Source organism: Pelodiscus sinensis, chromosome 10 (assembly GCF_049634645.1).
Source record: "Pelodiscus sinensis isolate JC-2024 chromosome 10, ASM4963464v1, whole genome shotgun sequence".
Taxonomy (NCBI): Eukaryota; Metazoa; Chordata; order Testudines; family Trionychidae; genus Pelodiscus; species Pelodiscus sinensis.
The window spans coordinates 1,051,386-1,072,685 of NC_134720.1; the positions used below are offsets into that span (position 1 = coordinate 1,051,386).

The window sequence follows — 21,300 nt, forward strand, 5'->3', positions numbered from 1 at the left end:
GGATCGTTGAGAAGCCAACGGTGATGCCACAATGCCTTGTTTACAAAGTCTCGTTCAGAACAGATTTGATTTTTTTTTTGCAATACCCCATGAAAGAATGAAATGTATAGCTACACTTTGCCAAATAAAAACAGAGACAAGAACATCCTCAACTCATTACCGGAAAACTAAACACGCTGCACAGCCAGTTTGCTGAGCAAACAGCCATGACATGCAATTTGAAATATGCTTTTCCGTGCACATGGCTGGCTTAAGCCTGCGACAACTGCAACCTGCATTCCCCAGATGTTTCATCTGTCACAAGTGATCTGTACACCAAGGTGAACTGTAATTATGATGCCTGGACAGCAGGTGTTTAAGAGCCATTCTTTCAATGGCAGCGAACAACAAATATGAGTTGTTCAGGGGAATGATAGAACAACACCGTCCCCGTTAAATATTTGATTCTGACTCACTGGGGGCTAGAAAATAAGAGACTGAGACATGCAGAAAATGAGAAAAGGGATGACAGTGAGGGGGCAGAAATGGGTATCACTGGTTGAAACAAGGAAGCAGGTGGTGAAATATGACAGCATGCTTATTTAAGAAGTGGTCAGGGATAGAAACTCTGGGGAGTTGCATGTTGAGGAACTGAAAAAACAACAAATAGTCTGGTAGCAATTTACAGACTAACAAAACATGTAGATGGTATCATGAGCTTTCATGGGCACAGCCCACTTCTTCAGATGACCGGAGTGTTGGATGTCTAGGACCAAATAAACGTGCCGGCTTTGAATAGGCTGCAGGTCTTGAGTAATTAGGGTCTTTTCATGTCAAGTATTTACATGAACTAGGTTCCCTGATATCTTGATTTCTTGTTCCTTGTAATATGTGTTTATTTCATGCAACTTTGATATCAAATGTCAGGATTTCCCGTTGCATGACTCAGGAGTCAGACTGTAAAAGAAGTCAATGAATAAGCATTGCCTGCCCCATAAAATGGCTTGATCAATTTGACTAGGCCATGGTGATCTAAGTTGGATAGTAGGAAAAACTATTTCCCTAGGAGGGTGGGGAAGCACTGGGATGGGTTTCCTAGGGAGGGAGTGGAATCTCCATCCTTAGAGGTTTTAAAGTCCCGGCTTGACAAAGCTCTGGCTAGGATGATTGAGTTAGGGCTGGTCCTGCTTTGGGCAGGGGGTTGAACTAGATGACCTCCTGAGATCTCTTCCAACCACAATCTTCTATGATTCGCTGAAGATTTTCTGCAGTTGCAATTGGTAGGAACGGAGAAGATGCAATTCATACTTAGGAGCAGTGTTCCCTGTAAGCTGAGCGCTAGCGTGGCCACCTAGGGAAGATTCAGGTGCTACCCAGCTGATTAACAGAGTGCCCACAGCCTCTCACAGCTGGCAGCATGTGTCACTACTGGTGGTGCACATCCGCACACGCCTCAGGGCACATAAAAATTATTCTGCACATGCATGGAAAAAATTAGAAGGGACATTGCTTAGGAGCTACATGCACTCTCTTTTCAACTCTGAAGACCGCCTGCTCTGTCTTCCACTCACAAGTGTAGTGAGTTAGCTGGTCTCTCTGCCTCATCCATCCTTCACTTTTGTCCATACCTTAAATCCGTTACATCCCCTGGCACATTACGTCACCTGACTGGGAAGAAACTGCATATGAAATAGCATAGCAGTTGCTTGCAAGCAAGGCCTGAAGAGAATTGGCTGAGATTGGCAGGGCCCAGGACTGGAGTAACGGGGTCTCTTGCAGCCAAAGGGCTTTGGAACTGTCTCTTCCCGCTGTGTACTTCATTTTGTTATGTGGGGCTGACTCCACCACGAGGTACTAGTGATGGAAAGCGAAATCTTATAACAATGCAAGCCCTTACCGGTTATAGTGCTTCGTGAGCTCAACGTGCACTGCAAGCACTAATTCCTCCACTCATGATTGTTCTTTTCCCTTCCTGCTCCCCCTTCCTAGGTCTCAGGACCCTTTGGTTCTGACATAATCTGCTTCCAGGGATTAAATGAGGCCATGACGAAGGGTGCTGAGGAGAGAAGTCCTGACAGATGGCAGTAATATATAGGGAGGCTTTAGAGACAATCTAGAGACAAGCGAGAAATGTTTGACTCCAGATGACAGTCCGGCTCTAAACCTTTCCTCTTTGCAGGTGTCCTGGCGTCAACCCTTCCAGAAGATGCATGAACTCGTGAAGCTGGGCAGTGAGTAAATAGGGCAAGAGTTTTCTCTCCATTTTCCTGGTGACTTGCGGCTCCAGAAGGAGTCAGTGATGTTCTGAGGAGCGCTGCTGCCTCTGTGTGCTCCTTAGCCAGCCTTTATTTTCCCTGTGTAAATGAGAGCCCTTCTTGGCCCAGAGAGGCCGGGCTGGCGATGCTGAAATTCCTCTGCCTCTGTTTGTTGCTATTCTGGCAGCCAGTTTCCATGGAGACGCAGATTCCATGCGAGCTGGCGGAGGGCCTAGCAAAACCCCATACCTCAAGGTCTCCTTGGAAAAGAGCCTCCCCCTCCAAAAGAAGGAAGGGGGCAGGAATACATCCCTGCCCTCTCCCTCCCCCAGCACACCCATGTGCCAGTCTGGACACGGCTCCTTTGTCGTTTGGATTGCGAGTGTGTTGGTTTAGGGGGACAGGAGTCCACAGCACCCCTCTCCCCCCGTGCCCACCTCCCCTGTGGATGCTCAGGAATTACCACATCACGCTAACATTTCAACATGCGCAAACACTTCCAGATGGAACACATTAAAATTCCGAGATTTCTGATTCACCAATGACAGCGTGCTCCCTAAATTATCTCCAGAAATGCAAACCGAATCGAAGCACCGGGCAAAGACGGAAGGGGGATGGACGTTAGATAAGGGGGGGAAAGTCAGGGGCAACCATTCCCTTTCCCCCCTCTCATGAGGCTTTCTCCTATTCTTTCATCGCTGCAAAGATTGTGGTTTGCTGTATCTCCACAGTGGCGGGTGGTTTCCTTGCTGATGCCATTGTCTCTGTGTGGGCGAACGGGAGGTGTTTTGGGGAAAATTAGTGCAGCTGGAGTTTCCCTTTCTGGCCTCAAAACGGGACGGGGGGACTCAGGCTGTGTGCTTGGCTTTGACTGGGGAGTCGAGCCTAGCTCCTTTGGCGCCGTAGGTGCCCCACTGAACAGCAGTCTCGGTATCTGCTGGGGCTAGGTGATGCTCTCCTGCTGGAATGGACAGTTGAGAAAAGTGGGGTGATTGTAGGCTCACTGTGCAGCGTCATTCAGCTGACGGAGGGGGCTGCCTGAGACAGATCTCCAAGCCTTGGTTCCACTGGAAAGCAGACTCTTTGGGCCTGTGATCAATGAACCTCTCCCTCTCCAGCACCTGCGGCTATTAAATCTAGGGGATAGTACTGCTAAGAGTTTACAGATGGTCCAGCCCCTTGCTCTGCTTTTCCAGTTTACCCTCCTGGTCAGTCCATAAGTTAGCACTGACCCACAGGAAAGGTTGTGGTACATCTTGTCCTCCAACCAGATGCAAAATGACAATGATGGGTCTAGTGGAAGGGGGAACATCAAAGGGATGAATTCATATTGGTCCCCTGAAGTTCAGATGTGAATTAAATCAATGTTCCATAGATTTAGGTCCAGGGAAAATAGACCCTAGAGCTTTGAAAAAGGTGATTCAGTAGCAGCTTCTTGACACTTTCCTCCTGGTGTGACGCTCGGTGATGAGGTGTAACTTGCTGTCTGGCACACTTACCAGAAGACAAGGGCATCAGGATGATTACAAAAGAAAGCAGAATCATTCTAAAGGGTTTGCAAAGGAATAGGATCCCAACTTTTGGAAGGTGCTGTCACATTTTGCGTTTGCATGTCACAGGTAAAGCATGACTGCCAACACAGATTGTGCCACCATATATGTTAGAACATTACTGCAACACATGCTTAATTCAGCATGTTTCAGTTCCACTGGCTTCAATGAGATTTAAACATGGACACAACTGCTCTACTAAGCAGGGTGTGGCTTATTCGTGTTCTCAAAGTTCAGCAGGTACTTTAAATGCTGTACTTATTAAGGCCATCGAGGGCAAGCAAACAGGACTGGACTTCAGATTCATCGAGGGTTAAAAATAAGATGCCTTTTCTTACAGCTTATTTTCTAGTATCCAATCTGATCTAGTTCATGTTATCCACAAAAGAATGTATAAGATGAGCATAATGCTAGCTTGATGCTAGCTTTATGGAAATAGTTCAGATGTCAAATTGAATCAGATATATTGGGATTACTCCCCGTCTGCACACCCAATTATGAAGATTCATAACTAAGCAAATGTATGTTACTGAGACTGGTACTGCTTGCCAAGATTGCAATAGATGGACTATAAGGCACAAGGCCATAGGCCAAGTGATTTCAGCCACACAGAACCATCAATAGCACACTAATTCATACCTTGCTGTGGCTCAGTTGAAATATTAGTTTTGGCTAACAATTTTTTATTTTGGCAGCATGGTGGAGAGTTTGCATCATGGAAGATAAGTGGAATGTAGTTTATAATACAGTGATTTTAATTACAGACTACAGAGTAATTACAATATAGTGCTTTCTGATATCTATAACTATCAGTCATTCATATAGCTAAATATACAATGGAATTATTTAATACCCCATTAGTTTAAAAGATGTAGCTTTAAAATCCAGGTACATTAAGTTCATTGCATTTACATCAAAATTAGTCTGAAGGTATAATTTTGGTGGTAAAGCATAGATAAAGTACTTGGATTCTAAAAATACATGTATTAACTATAAAGTTCTGGGGATAATTCACTGATGTATTTTACTGCCTGGTTATAGAATTCTGTAGTAGTTACATATATCAAAAGGGATAACATTAGAGAAATGACAGTATAATGTACTAGGTGTGGAATTCAAAAGGATAACAAAGGATCAAGTCATGAAGATAACCTTCAGTTATGTTATATACAGGGACTGAAAAGCATAAACAATGTGCAAAATTGTGCTATATGTAAGGTAACTACATTTGAACTATTATTGATTGTTTTTATTTTCCTTTAAAAATGATGTAGCAGAAATGGGAGGGGTATCAAGATAATTAGAGGCATGGGAAAACTTCCATATGAGGAGGGACTGAAAAGTGTGAGATGGTTAAGTTTAGAGTGGAGATGAATAAGAGAAGACATGACTACGCTATTGATACTAATGAAGGACAGACAGCATGGAATCTGGCTACCCATATTTAGTTCCAGCTTATACAACATGAAGGGGCATTCTGCCTGATTCTGACAAAATCCTGGGTCAAATTCCAATGATGCAGTATCTAAATGCACACATGGGGTATTTCTTGTACTCAAAATAAGAAATCATCGTATTTTATATTCTCGCTAGTTAAACTTTGTCACGTCCTGTAACGCACCTTTTCCCTGCCAGTTTAGAGAGATCACTGATTAACAGTTAGAAGCTATGGCTTCTGAGTCTAACCGGAAGTAAACAAAATATGTTTTTTGTTTAAATAAGAGGCTGAACTTAATGAGGTTCTCACACATATTTAGAAGGTTATCGATGTTTTAGTGCAAATGCTATCAGACCAGATAAATCCATACTCATTGCATTCTTGCATATCTGGAACTAATCTGCTAGCCTGTACTAATAACGAGGCATAGTTCATGCTGACTTCAGTTTCCCAGCTGCATTAATCCTATTGCTATTATGTGTCCATGGAGCTCTTTACCATAGTATAAATGCCTCATTGATCCTCACATTGGCCTTGTGAGGTTGGGAAGTATTATTATCCCCATTTTACGGAATGGAAACTGAGGCACACTGGCTGAGTAGCGAACAGGAAATCTGTGGCAGAACTAAAAAGAGCACCTTGATCTCCTGAATCCCAGGGCAGTGCCTTAGCCACCGGCTCACCCTGCCTTCGTTACTAGCCTTGTGGCCGGTGCACACATTCTTTTCTGGGAGACTTTTATTTTTGTAGACTTCTGACTTGCTCAGTCAGCACTTTGTGCTTACAGCTGGCCAGCACAGAACAGTGATGGGGCAGCAGATGAGGCTGGATTTGGCAGAGCGGAACAGAGGAAGTTTCCACCCACACATAGGCAGCAGTATTAAGAAGATACACTAGCATCCCTTCATTTCCCTACCAAAAATCAACAACAAGAATTCACTTCAAATGTGCCATATGGGTCAAATCACAGAATATCTCGTCTCAATAAGCTTTACAGAAGCCATAAGCCTCATAAAAAGGAGACTGAAACCTTCTTAAGGGCATGTCTACACTGCAAAAACACCTCCACAGCAGCAAGCTTCAGAGCCTGGGGCCACTGATGTGGGTTTGCCCTTCCCTGGTTTCTGAGCTCAAGGCTTCAACCTGAGCGGGAATGTCTACACTTCTATTTGTAGCTCCATAGTGCAAACCCAGTTTCTGAAAACTTGCTGCCACTGGATTTTTTTGTGCAGTTTAAACATGAGTAAGCCAAGTACAGGCCTTGAGCTAACTAAGCAAATTCCTGCTTCTGTGCCCTCTACTGGCTATAATCTGTCAACTAGCGCCATCCGCTGAGCCGCTGCTGAAGACTGTCCAGACATTACACAAGAAGGTCCTTCCCCGCCCCCTGCTGGATTTTAGCAGGACAGCTTGGTTTAAATGTTGCTTGACTGAACTTGTATTTCTTAAATCACACAGATGTACTTAAATCATAATCATTGACACGGCAAGAAAAGCTAGTAATTAATACAATGTCTGCAGTAGCTGTCAATGTTGTTGTAATCTATTTTTTCTATTATCACGTGTACTGCAGTAGTGCCTAGAAGCCTCACACTACGATCCTCGCCCACTGTTCTATGCACACACAATGCAAATACAATCCATGAGCCAAGCACTATCCATATCTGGGTGCTCTTGTTTTCCTGGTCTTTCGATATTATTCTGATATTTCTAAAAGGAGATTTTGGTTTTCTTACATCTTCATATTTAAATTAGGTTAAAGTTTCCAGCCAAGAGGAAATATTTCATTTCAGGAGGACTCTGAGCATATTTGCTACAGCAGACTATGAAGAAACAACATCAGAGGCTAGGGTAACTCCTAGGTTACACAGGTAAGGACTGTGCCCAGAAGTGGAAAGTCTGTCTAGAAGGCAGTTGCAATGGCACAAGTTACCCATGAGTTCTCTTCCACCAAGGGGCCTTCTAGCATCACTCCCACTGGTGGATAAAAGGTGGTTTGGGAACGAGTATTGTCTGAGTAGCCAATGCATTGCTGCAGTTCCTGAGCAACAACAATCACGAGGACTTCTATGCAGTGTAAGCTGTGCAACCCTCATTCATTCCTGCTGCCCGTCTGACTCTGCCCTGAATGAGGCAGGGACCTGTTGAAAAAGTACATAATGAGTACGCAAAAGGGGGCAAAATTAAAGGTTACACAGGCAACCTTTATTCTGGCATTTCCAAACTTTCACGTTTGACGTTGCAACTATAGCATTCTCTTAAAGTAGTTCTGAATGAAGTATCAGTTTTAATGATGTGTCCATCTATTGGTAGGCATCATTCTGATATTGTTTAAATATATACCTCTTGTTGACTGGTATTCTCATGCAAGCAAAATGATGGCTCTCATGAGACAAATTCAACCACTGAGTAAGCTGTTGCAACTCCTTATGATTTCAATGGGACATTTCAGTGGCTTATCTCAATGAGCACGTTTTCAAATAAACATGTCTCCATCCTTTCCTGTAGGCATCACCTTCACGGCTGAGATAGTTCACTCTGTCTGCTATCTGAGACTCTTAACAAGGGTGCCAAGAGGGATGTGGACCTGCATTCGTGGAATCGGATTGAGGTCAGCAATGCCTTTCGCATAGCTCATGAACATACATAAAAGGACAATTACTCTGAGTCACCACTAACAAAGCCTTTTAATATAAATTGTGTTCTTTTACAGTATGCAGGTTAGCAAACATACCACAGGATGTCAGCATTGGGAATGTGCTCCAACCAGAATCGGCAATCTCCTAGGCTGCTTTCTTTATAAAGAATTTCTTTTCCCATCGTCATTTGTGTCTACAGACAAATTTCAATTCCTTAATCTCCTGTTCATTAACCTTTTTCTCTGTCCTTCCTGTGTCAGGCTAGTTAAAGGCTGTAAAAGTTGGTTGGTAGTTGCTTTCTAACTCTAACAGTAGCTCCCAAATATAAAAGAATAGCTTTCGGTCTATAAAACATCAAAGCCACCACAAAAATTCACCAAATCACTTCTGAGATCAATGATCAGTTTTCAGGTAGTGATAACTACCTCTCTGATCATACACAAAAAGCAATTAAGATTAAACGAACTGGCACCAACTTATAAAGAAGTTGTCAACAGGACTCCAGAATTTTTTGCATTTGTGAAAAAGCACTCGGCCACCTCCTCTCAGTTTTAGGGTATGTCATAGTTATTTTACATCAGTCACATGGGGCCTTTTAAACTGTAATGTGCTTTTGTGGAATACAACAGCTGTTTGAGACCAGAAGGTTTTTTAAAAGTTTTGACTCGTTAAAGCAGTGAGACAGGAGATGGTGAGGATCTGCTGGAAACCGTCTTCTTGCATTGAAATCATTCCATGAAATAACACTGATTTACTAGTTTCCTGTTGGGGGAACATTCTCATGAAGATATTGCAAAGCCAAGTCTGTCCATTTCATTTCTTGTTCTTTTACGGACTCTGTTGTACCACCATTGTCTTGTTCTGGTTCAGGAAGTTCGTTCTGAGAACACAAAAGGGGCAATGCATTCTATACCTTCAAAGCACCCTGACAAGATCAGCTTAGCATCATTTCATACTGGTACATGCACACATCTGCAACTAAGGCTGAAGGGAGCATCAGAAGAGCATGTACTGTACATACTGCTTCCACTAAAAATATCAACAAATCCAAATATGGGCATTCCATTTCCACAAGAATTCTGTACTTCGTTTTAGGAGTTGATTTCCTAACTTGACGGCTGGCTGACCCAAGCGTACACAGCAAAATAAATGATTGTAATGTCTGGTAAACATAGAATAAGTAGATATCAACGCAAATAGTTTATTGCCTGTGTGCAACCTTTTTCTCCCATAATAAAGTCCAAATATGTAAGTATTCTATGTCCGAATTTTAAATAAGGCATTCTCTCAAATCTCTCTTTTCTGTCATACAGAAGGTAACAAAGAGCAAAATAAGCAGCACTCTGTCTGGAATTTGAGGTCAATGGCTCTAAAGAGGCGAGGCTGTGCTAGTGCCATACAGAACACTGGAAAGCACTCCCGAGGTGCTTTTGCCTTAGGAACAGAAAACTGATGAGTCTACAGCTTGTCAGGATGAGCAATAGCGTAACTGTTTTGTTTTTCTCTTAACCATCTTTCTCTGCGAGTGCTATCATAACTGTGCAGTTGCTAGACTATGCGTAATTCCCCAGAATATCATCTCGTTCCTGGGTCTTGGCATCCTAGCGAGAGACAAAAGAGCTCCCCAAACTCTAGGAATTTGTTCACGGAGGATCTGATCTAAAGCTTGCTGAAGCCAATGGGAGTTTTTTCATTGTTTTCAATGGGCTTCAGCTCAGACTCTGAAGGCAGTAGCAGCAGTTAGGGCTCAAGCTACTGGTGGTCACCTACTGCCCATTGCTCTAAGCACCACCCACTTTTTAGTCAGCTCCTTCTTGACTTGGGAATGAAGGAATATCCCAAAGCTGCCATTCTGGTTTTTAGCTTGCCAACAGCCAATCCTATGTCAATGGCTCAGGTCTCATGGGGTCTTTAGGTCCACACTCAGGCCTTTTCTACTGTTAGTATGAGCATCTGCAGGGCAAGCCCAGGAAACCTCAGAAGTATGCTGTAAGGAACTCTTCCTCCACTCTGGGCATGCGCCTCAGTCTCCAAGAGTAGTTACATAGTTCCTCCCTCCACCCACTACCCAAAAAGGAGTGACGCTATCTAGTTAATTGACCATAAGATGAAACAAGTACCAGCACTGAAGAGGTTTCTGTATTCAGCCAGCTTAACGAGGCACATCCCAATAAACTCCAACAGGTAGGAGAGTTTGGGCTTCCAGAACTTAAAAAGAGAACCACAGTTCCGCACGGTGGAGATCGGATCATTCCCTAACGCTGGAGTACACCTGCAGAGGCTAAGTGAAGATAGTGAGTTGCTATGCATATGTCTGTGATAGGAGACTAATTCCCTTCAAGTAATCTTCTCACAAACTTTGTCTAATGTAAGAATAAAGAGAGGCTTGAAGGTTTTGAGTATGCAAACGTGGGAGGGAAGAAATCTAGCAGGATGAGTGGCCTACAATTTGGAAGTCCATCACTACTCTAAGAAGGGATCTTTGCAAAAGGTGATGCAGGTACAAAAGCCTGAAGTACATACACTCCGTGAGCAAAAATCATGGCTGGCTGAGAAGTGTCTCAACATGAAAGGCAGCCTGTCAAAATAGAGTGGACGAGGAAGGGCTTTATCCAGTTAATTAAGGAGAAAATCTCAAGATTTATCAGGCTTAAATGAGACGTTTCCGTTAATAACAAGGCTGTATCTATGCCTAGAGACAAGGGGCTGTGAAGATCCGGGTGTGCTATCAAGTAATCTGTGACAGATCAAAGATAGTTGCTAAGTGGACCTAGGAGTTTTCCCTTCTTCACTCTTGGCTAGCAGTACTGGAAGTATATAAGTGAAGGGGAAGTCTTTGGGTCCTCCCCTCTCCACTCGGGCCAGCAGCATAGCACTTGAAAAAGCTGAGGAAGAGGTTAGTCCTGGAACCCGCTCCTCACAGACTGGTGGTACTAGGAGTATGAGGGGAGGATAGAAAGAAACATTCCACCCTCCAAAGAAACAGGTAGCTCGCCTAGATTATGGGAAAGCATTTTCTCCTTCCAAAGCGAGGCAGTCAGCTGCAGGGAGAGAAGCACTTATTCCTCCACCAAGCCGGAGATATGCAGAGCTGGAAGAAATCCACCACCCCGCATAAAATAAATGGGAAGCTGGCCCCTGGAGTGAGGGAGCATCATTCATACAACTGTCAGAACTGTAAGGCACATTTCCTATGCCATGCCTCTGTTAGGAGGTTAAAGGGGGTAGACACATAATATAGGCTTATAAGCAGCTTACTGTGTTCACCTACCAAAGGTATTGCTACATCCTCGTATGGTAATTTATCTTCTCTCCATGCATCATCGATCAAATCCAGGATTCTTCCATCCCTCTGCACTTCACTGTCCATCTTTGCACAATTTACATGCAGATAGATCTGCGACATAAAGCAGAAATTATCCTTGATATCTAGAACCCAAAAAGATGGAGCTTAGATTCTATGCTTGCCCTGGCCATGACTCCTTTCTTAAATAGCTTAATGGCTGTTTTACAGTCAGTAGGGCATGGCACAGTTGTTTTTCATAGTTATTAATACCCTCCATTGTTTGTATTGCCCTATGAGACGCATGAACATGTTTCTTTTCCTACCAATTCAGTTTTTGTCCATGCAACAAACTAGCACATGTACGTGGCTTTGCTCAGGTTCCTAAGGTGTTCAGGGCAGGGAACTGGGAAAGTGGGGTGGGTAAGAGTCAGAGTGGGAGGGTAGGGAGGGGATCTGGCCAGGGGACTGTGGTGTGTGTGTGTGTGTAGCGGGGTAAGCAAAGAGGCTGAAGCTCCTTGAGTTTTGTACCAGGGTCACTTGCTCTTCCTCTTCTTGTCCCTGCCAGAGAACGAGAGCAAAGTGCACAGCTCGTCTGCCCCGTCCTCCCCAGCCAGAGGGAGGAATGCAGCACACTGTGCACTTTCCCCGTGCTCCCCAAAGGGAGCCAGCAATGTCCTCGTATTAATCTGGGGGAAGATGCGCCTCCCCTTGCCCTCCCTAACAGGTGTCTGCGGGGTAGGGCTGGGACCTGCCTGGTGATTCTCTCTCTTCTCAGTACGGTGGTATGAGAGTCAATCCCATTCCAGGCGCATCCCATTGTCCTGCACAACCCGCCCCTGCCCTTGCTTTAAGCTGTGCTCAGTGGAAGCGGCGTCCTGGCTTCGCTGGCCCTCGCTCTCACGCTGTAGAAACAGACAGACTCTCTCAGACCTGTGGCCGATTGTTTCCCTGCCTGTTCAGAAAGGGGCTGACATCGCCTCCCACGGGTGACGGGCCACGGCCCGGCCCCACCGCAAACACCTGTTGTGTCCCCGGCGGTGTCGGCCCCACACAGGCGAAGGCCGGCTGTGCTCCTGCGCCCAGGGCACCCCCCGCAGTGACCCCTCAGAGCATCTCCAGCGCACCCCCCGCACCAGCGCTGCGCAGCTACCCGGTCGCCATGGAGACGCCCCGCCCAGGGGCGGGGCACCGCCCGCCAGGCTCCGCCCCGCCGGGCATGCGCAGTAGCAACCCGGCACAGCGTCCCCTCCCCCACCCGCCTCCGGGCCCGGGGAGCAGCCCCCCCGCGCGGGGCTGAGGGGCCCCAGCAGGGGGCCGGGGCGGGGGCAGCCCTTCCCCCCCCACCGCGCGGGCCGGCCCCTCCCGCCTCTGGGCCTAGCCCCGCACCTGACACCCGGCGCGCGCGCCAGCCCCGTCCCGCCCCGCGGCCCTAGCAGCGGACCACGTGACCGGCGACTCTAGGCCGCGCCAACCATAGAGAGGCGGCGGCGCGAGTCCGCCGAGGAGAGAGAGGCCGGCCCGGAGGTAACGGCTCGGCGGGGGCGTGTCCTGGGTCGGACTGTGCCCGCCGTGAGGCGCTCACCCTCACCCTGTCTGACTGTGCCTGGCGGACAAGGGGCTGTCGCCTGTGCGGCGCTGGCTGTCTGCTGAGGTGACTGGAGGCGGGGCTCTGACTGTTGTTGGCCTTGTCTGACTGTCCCTGGGTGGCTGTAGCTTTTTGTCCGGCTGTGAGCCCGTGGCTGTTCCTGTGGGGCTGGGTCAGACTGTACCCTGCTGTGAAGCTCTCGCCCTTTCTGTGTGGCGAGGTGACTGTAGCCGGGGGTTGGCCGCCGTGTCTGACTGTCCCTGGGTGACCAGGGGACTGTAGCCTTTTGTCTGTCTGTGAGCCCGTGGCTGTTCCTGTGGGGCTGGGTCAGACTGTACCCTGCTGTGAAGCTCTCACTCTTTCTGTGTGGCGAGGTGTCTGTAGCCGGGGGTTGGCCGCCGTGTCTGACTGTCCCTGGCAGACAAGGGGCTGTCGCCTGCTGCCCGCCTGTGCGGTGCTGTTTATAGAATCATAGAATACTAGGGCTGGAAGGGACCTCGAGAGTCATCGAGTCCAGTCCCCTGCCCTCATGGCAGGACCCAGTACTGTCTAGACCATCCCTGATATTATTGCTGTCTGTCTGTCTGTCTGCCTGGTGAGGTGACTGTAGATGGGGGTCTGACTGTGGCTGGCCTTGTCTGACTGTTCCTGGGTGACGAGGGGACTGTAGCCTTTTGTCCGTCTGTGAGCCCGTGACAGTTCCTGTGGGGCTGGGTCACACTGGGTCAATGTCTGACTTTACCTGGCTGTGAGTCTGTGTGATGAGGTGACTGTAGCCTGGAGTCTGGCTGTGGCTGTTCATGCAAGGCTCTGTGCCCCCACCCCACTGGGGCTGTATCTTCACTGCAGGGATGTGGGGAAGGCACATGTTTCAACACCTTAGGACTGGAATTTGCACCTTTATCACAAAACGTGTTGATGAGTAAGTCTATAAACTGTGCTTTGGGTGCCCTTGTCACCCTGGAACTGCAGGTATTTCTGTGGGCCCCAAATTATGAACAAAAACTGAATTGGTAGGAAAAGAATGTTGTGTTCAGACTATGGACAAACCCCCCAAGAACCTGGGAAGTTCCCTTACTGGTAGAGACACCTTTTCAGTCCATCTTCCATCTAGTCTGGTCTCTGACAGTGCCTGATACCAGATGCAAAACTCCATAGTGCACTAAGTTGTGCAACAGTAGCACTTAAGTCATTTTCAGCACTGGTTCAGGAAGGCTCAGTGCAGGCAGTGTTTCAGAGTAACAGTTCAATATCCCAGTAGTATCTGGGACTTTTAAAGACTTACTTTCTGCCTTGGGTTTGACTTAAAAGTTGAGCTTGGTTTTGTTAATTTTGGATACTAGGGGGCTGAGCTTGGTTTTGTTAATTTTGGATACTAGGGGGCTGAGCATTCTCAGTGGAGAGGCTGTGGGTTCCTCCATGCTTGGCCCAGTTAGCTGACTTTAGGGGTACGGATGTTAGATAGTGATTAATTGATTAGTCGTGTAACTGCATCAAATTTTAGTAGTTACACAACTATTTGATTGTCCCCGGGGGCAGGGTCAGCAGCCAGTGTGCTCCGGCCCCACTCACGGGGCGCCCTCCTGCTGCCCCACGCTGTTCCTTCTCTATCGGAGGCAGCAGCATGGGGTGGCAGGCGGGAGCTGGTCTGTGAGGGGAGCCGATTTAAAAATTGGCTCTCGATGCAGATCAGCTCCCACCTGTTGCCTTGCGCTGCTGCCTTTGATACAGCAGAGGTTTATCGATTAATCATGTATTCGGCTACATGTTGACATCCCTATTTCAGGGCACATTTCAGAACCTGCTTTAATAATTGCCATTGTAAGGTCCGATGTCTTGCACTTCAGGAGATCTAGAAATGAAGTCTATTTTATGGCCTTGGAAAGTTGGGAGACACCCTCCCTCTTTTCAGTGGTAAAACTTTCAAAGGAGGAATGCAGAAGTGCCTATCGAGTAGTTGATGGAAATTCCGTCGACTACTCAACTAGTAAATTAATCATTATTTAACATCCTTAGTGTACACGGACACATTCCATTATTCTGAATATCATCCTGTGTACTCAAGCCTAAAATTCACTTCAGCGATGCTTCTTGCACTTACAGTTGGGGTTATACTTAAGCATTTTATTGAATGCTTAATATCTGACGCTGCTTTAGCAGCTGTCGTCTTGTATTGTTAAAGCATTAATTTTTAGCTTTATGCCTTCTGCAAGCTTGGAAGTGCACTCTGTAGTTTTGTAAAATGTCTGCTACTAGAACCATATCAAGTGTCAGAAAAGAAAAAAACAAGCAATATGATACAGTGATGTAATTATAAGGTCCAGTAGCTCGTTACCTTTCAAAGCTAGAAACACCTGTGGCAGGTCAATACAAATGCTTTCAGCATCAATACACTTTTCTAAGCACAAATCCAGGACCACTTCAGGAGATGGGGGGTAGAGGAGGGAAAGATGCTTGAAGGCTCTTTTCTATCTGTCATTGAAAAACTAGGGCTGCGTCTAGACTGGCATGATTTTGCGGAAATACTTTTAACAGAAAAGTTTTTCTGATAAAAGTATTTCCGCAAAAGTGCGTCTAGATTGGCACGGATGCTTTTGCGCAAAAAGTGTTTTTGTGCAAAAGCATCCGTTGTCAGTCTAGACGCGATTTTGTGCAAGTAAGCCCCGATCGCCATTTTAGCCATCGGGGCTTTTTTGCGTAAAACAGTTCTTCCCTGTCTACACTGGCCGTCTTGCACAAGTATTTTTGCGCAAGAGGGCTTTTTCCCGAGCGGGAGCGTGAAAGTATTTGCGCAAGAAACACTGATTTTGTACATTACAAAGTCAGTGCTCTTGCGCAAATTCAAGCGGCCAGTGTAGACATCTGGCAAGTTTTTGCGCAAAAGCAATTGTTTTTGCGCAAAAGCAATTGCTTTTGCGCAAAATCTTGCCAGTCTAGACGCACCCTAGTTGTTTTGTTAGGAACTTCTTACTTATGGGGTCTGAAGAGTTGGCATTTTCTGTTTTGTTTGTAAGAATTGTGTATTTTCCATTGATGTCAAAGAGAAAAAGTAATGGATTTTGCAAGCTGATGCAAGTGACGAATGAAAGGGAGGCCACCTGACATATTTTGAACCAACAGCAACCTTGATGGCTACTGGTTGTAAGTCAGGGCCTCAGGTGTGACTTCAGAATCTCCGATTTATTTCAGGGGTAGTTTTCTGCTCTGTGTTATACTGGAGGTCAGAGTAGGTGGAATTGATGAAACCACTCTTCTGTGGAATTGCTCTCCAGACTTTAAGTTGTCACTTAAAAAATTGGTTTGAGCCTGTATGATCTGAGCTCTGGTATTTTGAGGAGCTGGGTGTAGGGGAGTCTGCAGCTTAGAGTGTAAGGTAGGAGGATGGATGTGGATTGCGAGTGATTAATAATGAGAAGTGAGGGAGTGGGGCAGAGCTTGGCTATAGCAGATGTTTGCCTGGGCCTGTGTTAATGAAGCTGGAGGAGCAGTGACTTGAGGCTTTGATATGGGGAGAAAACTGATGTACTAGTAAGCTCTCTAGTAATGCTTGTAAGTTGGTTTCTCTCTTCACTTCAAAGCCTCAAGGGGGTGCGCTAGGGCTGGAGTTCTCGCTATTTTCTTTTTGAGGCTCTCCCAATATGCTAGAAAAACTCGGTGGGGCCCTCTTATGCCACAATAACTGTGGGGTTTTTAAAACTTAAACAACAAATAGTCTGGTAGCACCTTAAAGACTAACAAAATATGTAGATGGTATCATGAGCTTTCATGGGCACAACCCACTTCTTCAGATGACAGGAGTTTTAGAAGTCCAGATCCAAGAATAAATAGGAGAAGGGGGAAGAGGGGAGAAAAGGAGGGGAGGGGGGAAAAAAGAGAGAGACAGTGAGTAGATGGTTCAAATAGTTACAAGAGACTGATAAGAACAATTAGCACCTCCATTGTTTAGTTGGTTAAGTCATTAGGATGTGGAAGATAGTGTGCAAGCCAACCTGTTCAGACTATTTGCATAAGAATTAAACTTGTGAATGAAGTTAAGTTCCAGCCCTTCCCTGTGTATTTGGCTTGTGGAATTGGCCTGAAACAAAAGGATGACTTGGAGATCCATTAATGAATGTCCAGGCAGATTAAAGTGTTCTCCAGCAGGTTTTTGTGTATTGCCTTTTCGGATATCTGATTTGTGTCCATTAATTCTTTCCCATGGAGACTGTCCAGTTTGGCCAGTATACATTGCAGTGGGGCATTGCTGGCATAGATTACATTAGTGGATATACAGTTAAATGAGCCTCCATTTTGGTGGCTGATGTGGTTGGGTCAGGTGATGAAATTGCTAGTGTAGAGTTGGCACCCGGGCTGATTGCAGGGGTGGGTTCCTGGATGATTATGATGAAGGTGTGCTGTGTAGTTACTGGAAAGAATTTGTTTGATGGTAGGGGGTTGTCTGTAGGCCAGAACTGGCCTTTCCCCCAAGGCCTGTGAGAGTGAGGACAGGTTGTAGATTATTGATAATGCATTGGAAGGGTTTAGGTTGTAGACTGTAGGTGATGACAAGTGGAATTCTGTTTTCTCTTTTAGGCCTGTCTTGAAGTAGTTCATGTCTGGGTACTCTTCTGACTCTGTCAATCTGTTTTTTCACTTCTCTGGGTGGGTATTTCAGTTTTAAGGATGCTCTAGAATCAGTGGTCCCCAATGTTTTGGGGCTGCCGGGTGCCTGGGGGCGGGGCCGCTCACGCGCTTTGCATACAGGGGCGGGGCCGCTCACAGGCCACGTGACTGGGGGCGGGGCCAAGCATGCGCCGCACGCCCGAGGTCGGCACCAGCATGTGCTGCGATCCCGGGCAGGGGCTGCCCAGGTTCGTCGGGGTTGGGGCTGGGGCTGGCGCAGGCATGCGCGGCGCCCCTGGGGCCGGTGCCAGGACCGGCAAGGGCACGCGCGGCGCCCCCAGGGGCGGGGGTCAGGATCGGCACCGGCACGCGCGGTGTACCTGCGAGTGGGGGTCAGGGTCGGCACCGGCACGCGCGGTGCACCCGGGGCTCAGGGTCGGCACCGGCACGCGCGGTGCACCCGGGGCTCAGGGTCGGCACCGGCACGCGCGGTGCACCCGGGGGTCAGGGTCGGCACCGGCACGCGCGGTGCACCCGGGGGTCAGGGTCGGCACCGGCACGCGCGGTGCACCCGGGGGTCAGGGTCGGCACCGGCACGCGCGGTGCACCCGGGGGTCAGGGTCGGCACTGGCACGCGCGGCGCACCCGGGGCCGGGGCTGGCCATGCACCCGGGGCTGGCACCTGCCGCACGCCCGGGGATGGGGCCAGCCCAGATTGCTCCGCGGGTGCACGTAAAGGGCCCGGCGGGCGCCATGGCGCCCGTGGGCACATGGTTGGGGACCACGGCTCTAGATAGATCCTGTAGGTGTTTGCCTCTGTGGGATTGGAGCAAATTCGGTTGTATTTTAGGGCTTGGCTGTATACAGTAGATTGAGAAATGTGTCTGGGATGGAAGCTAGAGGCATGAAGGTAAGTGTAGCGGTCGGTAGGCTTTCAGTATATGGAAATTTTCCCATCATTTAATTGTTCTGTAGTGTCAAGGAAGTGGATCTCTCGTGTGGCCTGATCCCATCTGAGGTTGATGGCGGGGTGGAAGTTGTTGAAATCCCTGTGAAATTCTTCAAGGGTCTCTTTCCTGTGGGTCCATAAGATGAAGATGTCATCTGTGTAGCGTAAGTAGGGTAAGAGTGTTAGGGGGCAAGAGCTGAGGAGATGTTGTTCAAGGTCAGCCATAAAGACTTTGGCATATTGTGGATTTTTGGTTTTTTGGTTTTGTTTTGCATATAACAAGAAGCAAACAGGGCAAATGCTTGGGGGCCCCATGAAGATGCATTGCTCAAGCTTTGGCCCTGGGCTTCAGCCCCATGCAATGAGGCTTTCTGTCCTGAGCCCCAGTGTGTGTAATGCTGGCCCTGCTTGGCACTCCCCTGTAATTGGGTTGAGACCCTCAAGGGTCTTGGGCCTTGGTTGAAAACCAGCTGTCTATGGGAGACCTCACGGAGCAGGATGAGAAGGGATTGCTTACACTGGGGTTGGCTTGAGAAGGCAAACACTCTTACATTTATAGCAAACCAAAGCAATATTTTTTTAAAACCACAGTGCACTTCTACTTGCAATATATAATATCAATACACGCAGAAGCTCTTAGTGCTGCCGTCGTTGCATTTCCTGTAAGGATCAGAAATGCAAGAACCTGATTTCCAATTAAATGCATGTGCTTAGCGATGATGTTTTGCTGGGGCACTCAAACCAGCAAGTAAGGCACCATTGAGCATTTTCCCTCTTTTATTTGAAATCCTCAACCTCAAGAAGTGGCAAAAAGGCTGATTCTAGACCAGGCACATGGTAAAGGCAAGCAAACGAATGGTTTTGGAGCTGCAGTAATAAGCCCAGTACTCTCTTCATCAGGCTGTCGAAACAATGAAAATAGGCCCACAGCCATAGGCAGCCTAGAATTCAGATTTGTTGGAAGATTATGTGAGTCTCAAAAGCTTGCTTACTTTGACCCCTTCCTTGCTGACTGTCAGGATGCTGGGATGAATTCATTTGATGGACCATTACTTCCGAAGAGGTATAAACATTGCAGTACAGTGAATGTTAAAATTACCTAATACCTATGTTGAGAAAAGGAGTGGCACTGGACTTGGCATGGGGTGGGTAATCTCTCTGAATTGGTCCAAAGGTTACACTTACAAGGTTTTAATTTATCTTCACAATGGCATAAAACACTTGTGGCTAATTATTGTCTGCCTTTTTGCTCTACGTACATGCTCTAGAAGAGTTACCTGGCGTGGCTCAGGTCCTTAACCCAAATGAGTTTTGTTTTTCTTCATTTAAATAATTAATTATAGCCATTCCGGTCCCCATCTCTGGCCCCTTGCAGCCCCTGCTTGTGGTTATTCTGCACTTTAACTGTCCTTCCAACCAGACACCCCCCGTTCCATTTTATGAGAAACAGTCACATTCCCTGCACACCCTGTTGTCCTGGCACAACCAGACCCTGGTCTTGCTTTAAGTTATGATCAGAGGACGCTGCAGACTGAATGTGGTGGTTCTAGCTCTTACCGTTTAGGAGGAGTTGAACAAACAGACTCACTGACAGGTGCATGTTTCTAAAATATACTATAAGATTCAGAGCTGAAGGGCTAGAGTCATCATCATCACTATCATCTGTCTCACTGAGTTTTAGACTAAAAGCTTCAAGCAACTGCACCCTAGGTAGGGCAAATGAGACCACCTAACTCCCCCACCCCCCATTCCTAGTGCCTCTCCCAGCATTCAGTGGGGGAGCTCTCTGCTGTGAAGGGGACTGTGTGCTCCTCCGGCCGAGGGCAAGGAGAGCTGGAGCTGGAGTACTGGTTACAGCAGAGCATGCGCAGGACTCGCGTCGTGCTGGCGCAGGTGCCGATGTTTGAGGAAGGATGAGACAGGAAAATCAGGAAATCAAAGCTTCCAGAGGAATCCGTTGTTAGTGGGAATAGGAATAGCTTGGTTATTGGGGATTCAAAACGGGTGCCTTTGCATTGTCCTCCCTGGGTGCCGGGAGGAGAGAGCCGCAAGAGGGCTGGGATTTACAGAAGGCGCCAGTGGAGGCCCTGTGACCTTTCTTTCCCAAGGGGTCCAAGCTAGTTATTTGCTTGGCAAGGGAGAAAGGGGGCAGCAGCCAGCTCCTCCCCCCGACACACTCACTCTCCAGGGGCCGGCGGTCTGTACTGGCACCTGTCACAAAGGCCCGTAGGCACATGTTTCTTGGCAACCGGGGGTATCTCCTTTCTCTGGCTCCCTAATGGATACCTCCCTCTTTCCATGTCCGCCCTTTGATGTTTTCTGTCCGTTTTTTTCCTTCCCCTGTGAGTTGATTGGACCCTTTGTTCCTCAGAGTGGTGACGGGCCAGCCTTCTTCAGTGCAGCTTTAATGAGTTGGGAGGGGGTTGATGCTGCCATTGTATTGCTCAGGTGGGTGGGAGCCTGGTGAATGTTTGCTCCTGGCTGCTTTCCCTATCTCACTGTCTGCTTTGCACCTGGAGTCAGCAGGGGGGCGGGCAGCCTGCTGTCTGCCTCCTATAAGATCAGAATCCAGCATTAAATAAACAAACCTTACGCAGCAGCAGCAGCCAACAGTCCTGGGGCCAAGACTCTGAATCTAGGATTGTTCTGTCCAAATCAGGACTTCTGTCAGGTACGTGTAGCTGTCAGGCAAGGCACTTAGCCCCCTTGATTATATCATACAAGGTAAGTGGAGGCAGAGGTGGATGTTTCCATTTCCTATGATCGTCAAACCTTTTAGCTAATTGTCAGCACACAGCATCCCCTCTTCACACTCTCCTGACAGGAGCCTGGGTGAGAGCTCAGGTGTTCTCCAGGTTCAGTGTCTAAATTTGAGTAACTTCTCTGTAATTGCAGTGTTGTTCAAAAGTCACCAGTCTGGCTTACTGAAATAGCCACATTTAAAAGAGTTAAAAACATAAAGTAATAGGTTTGTGGTTCTTTTTATTTGGTGTCTGTTTTTTGAGTCATTAGGATGC

General features: G+C 47.3%; 2 protein-coding genes across 6 annotated transcripts in view; one reads left to right on the top strand and one right to left on the bottom strand.

Annotated features, from left to right (window-relative positions):
* Positions 1 to 7,890: 7,890 nt before the first annotated feature.
* On the bottom strand, positions 7,891 to 12,665 carry ANAPC13 (anaphase promoting complex subunit 13). 3 transcript variants are annotated; one of them, XM_075937240.1, is made up of 3 exons: positions 12,534 to 12,665; positions 11,133 to 11,258; positions 7,891 to 8,741 (listed from the first exon to the last, which is right to left on the bottom strand). In XM_075937240.1, exons 2-3 carry the CDS (start codon positions 11,229 to 11,231, stop codon positions 8,616 to 8,618), a joined length of 225 nt encoding a protein of 74 aa, XP_075793355.1. In that variant the 5' UTR covers positions 11,232 to 11,258; positions 12,534 to 12,665; the 3' UTR covers positions 7,891 to 8,615. The 3 variants fall into 3 exon arrangements, with proteins under 3 accessions (XP_075793355.1, XP_075793356.1, XP_006117504.1); XM_075937241.1 differs by lacking the exon at positions 12,534 to 12,665 and adding an exon at positions 12,168 to 12,316; XM_006117442.4 differs by lacking the exon at positions 12,534 to 12,665 and adding an exon at positions 11,676 to 12,134.
* CEP63 (centrosomal protein 63) overlaps positions 12,518 to 21,300 on the top strand; it is a 40,293-nt gene continuing 31,510 nt past the window's right edge. For 2 of the 3 annotated variants that reach the window (XM_075937237.1, XM_075937239.1), the window contains exon 1: positions 12,518 to 12,798. The gene's annotated coding sequence lies outside the window, so the exon portion shown is untranslated. The remainder of the gene's footprint in view (positions 12,799 to 21,300) is intronic. The other variant, XM_075937238.1, reaches the window with a different exon arrangement.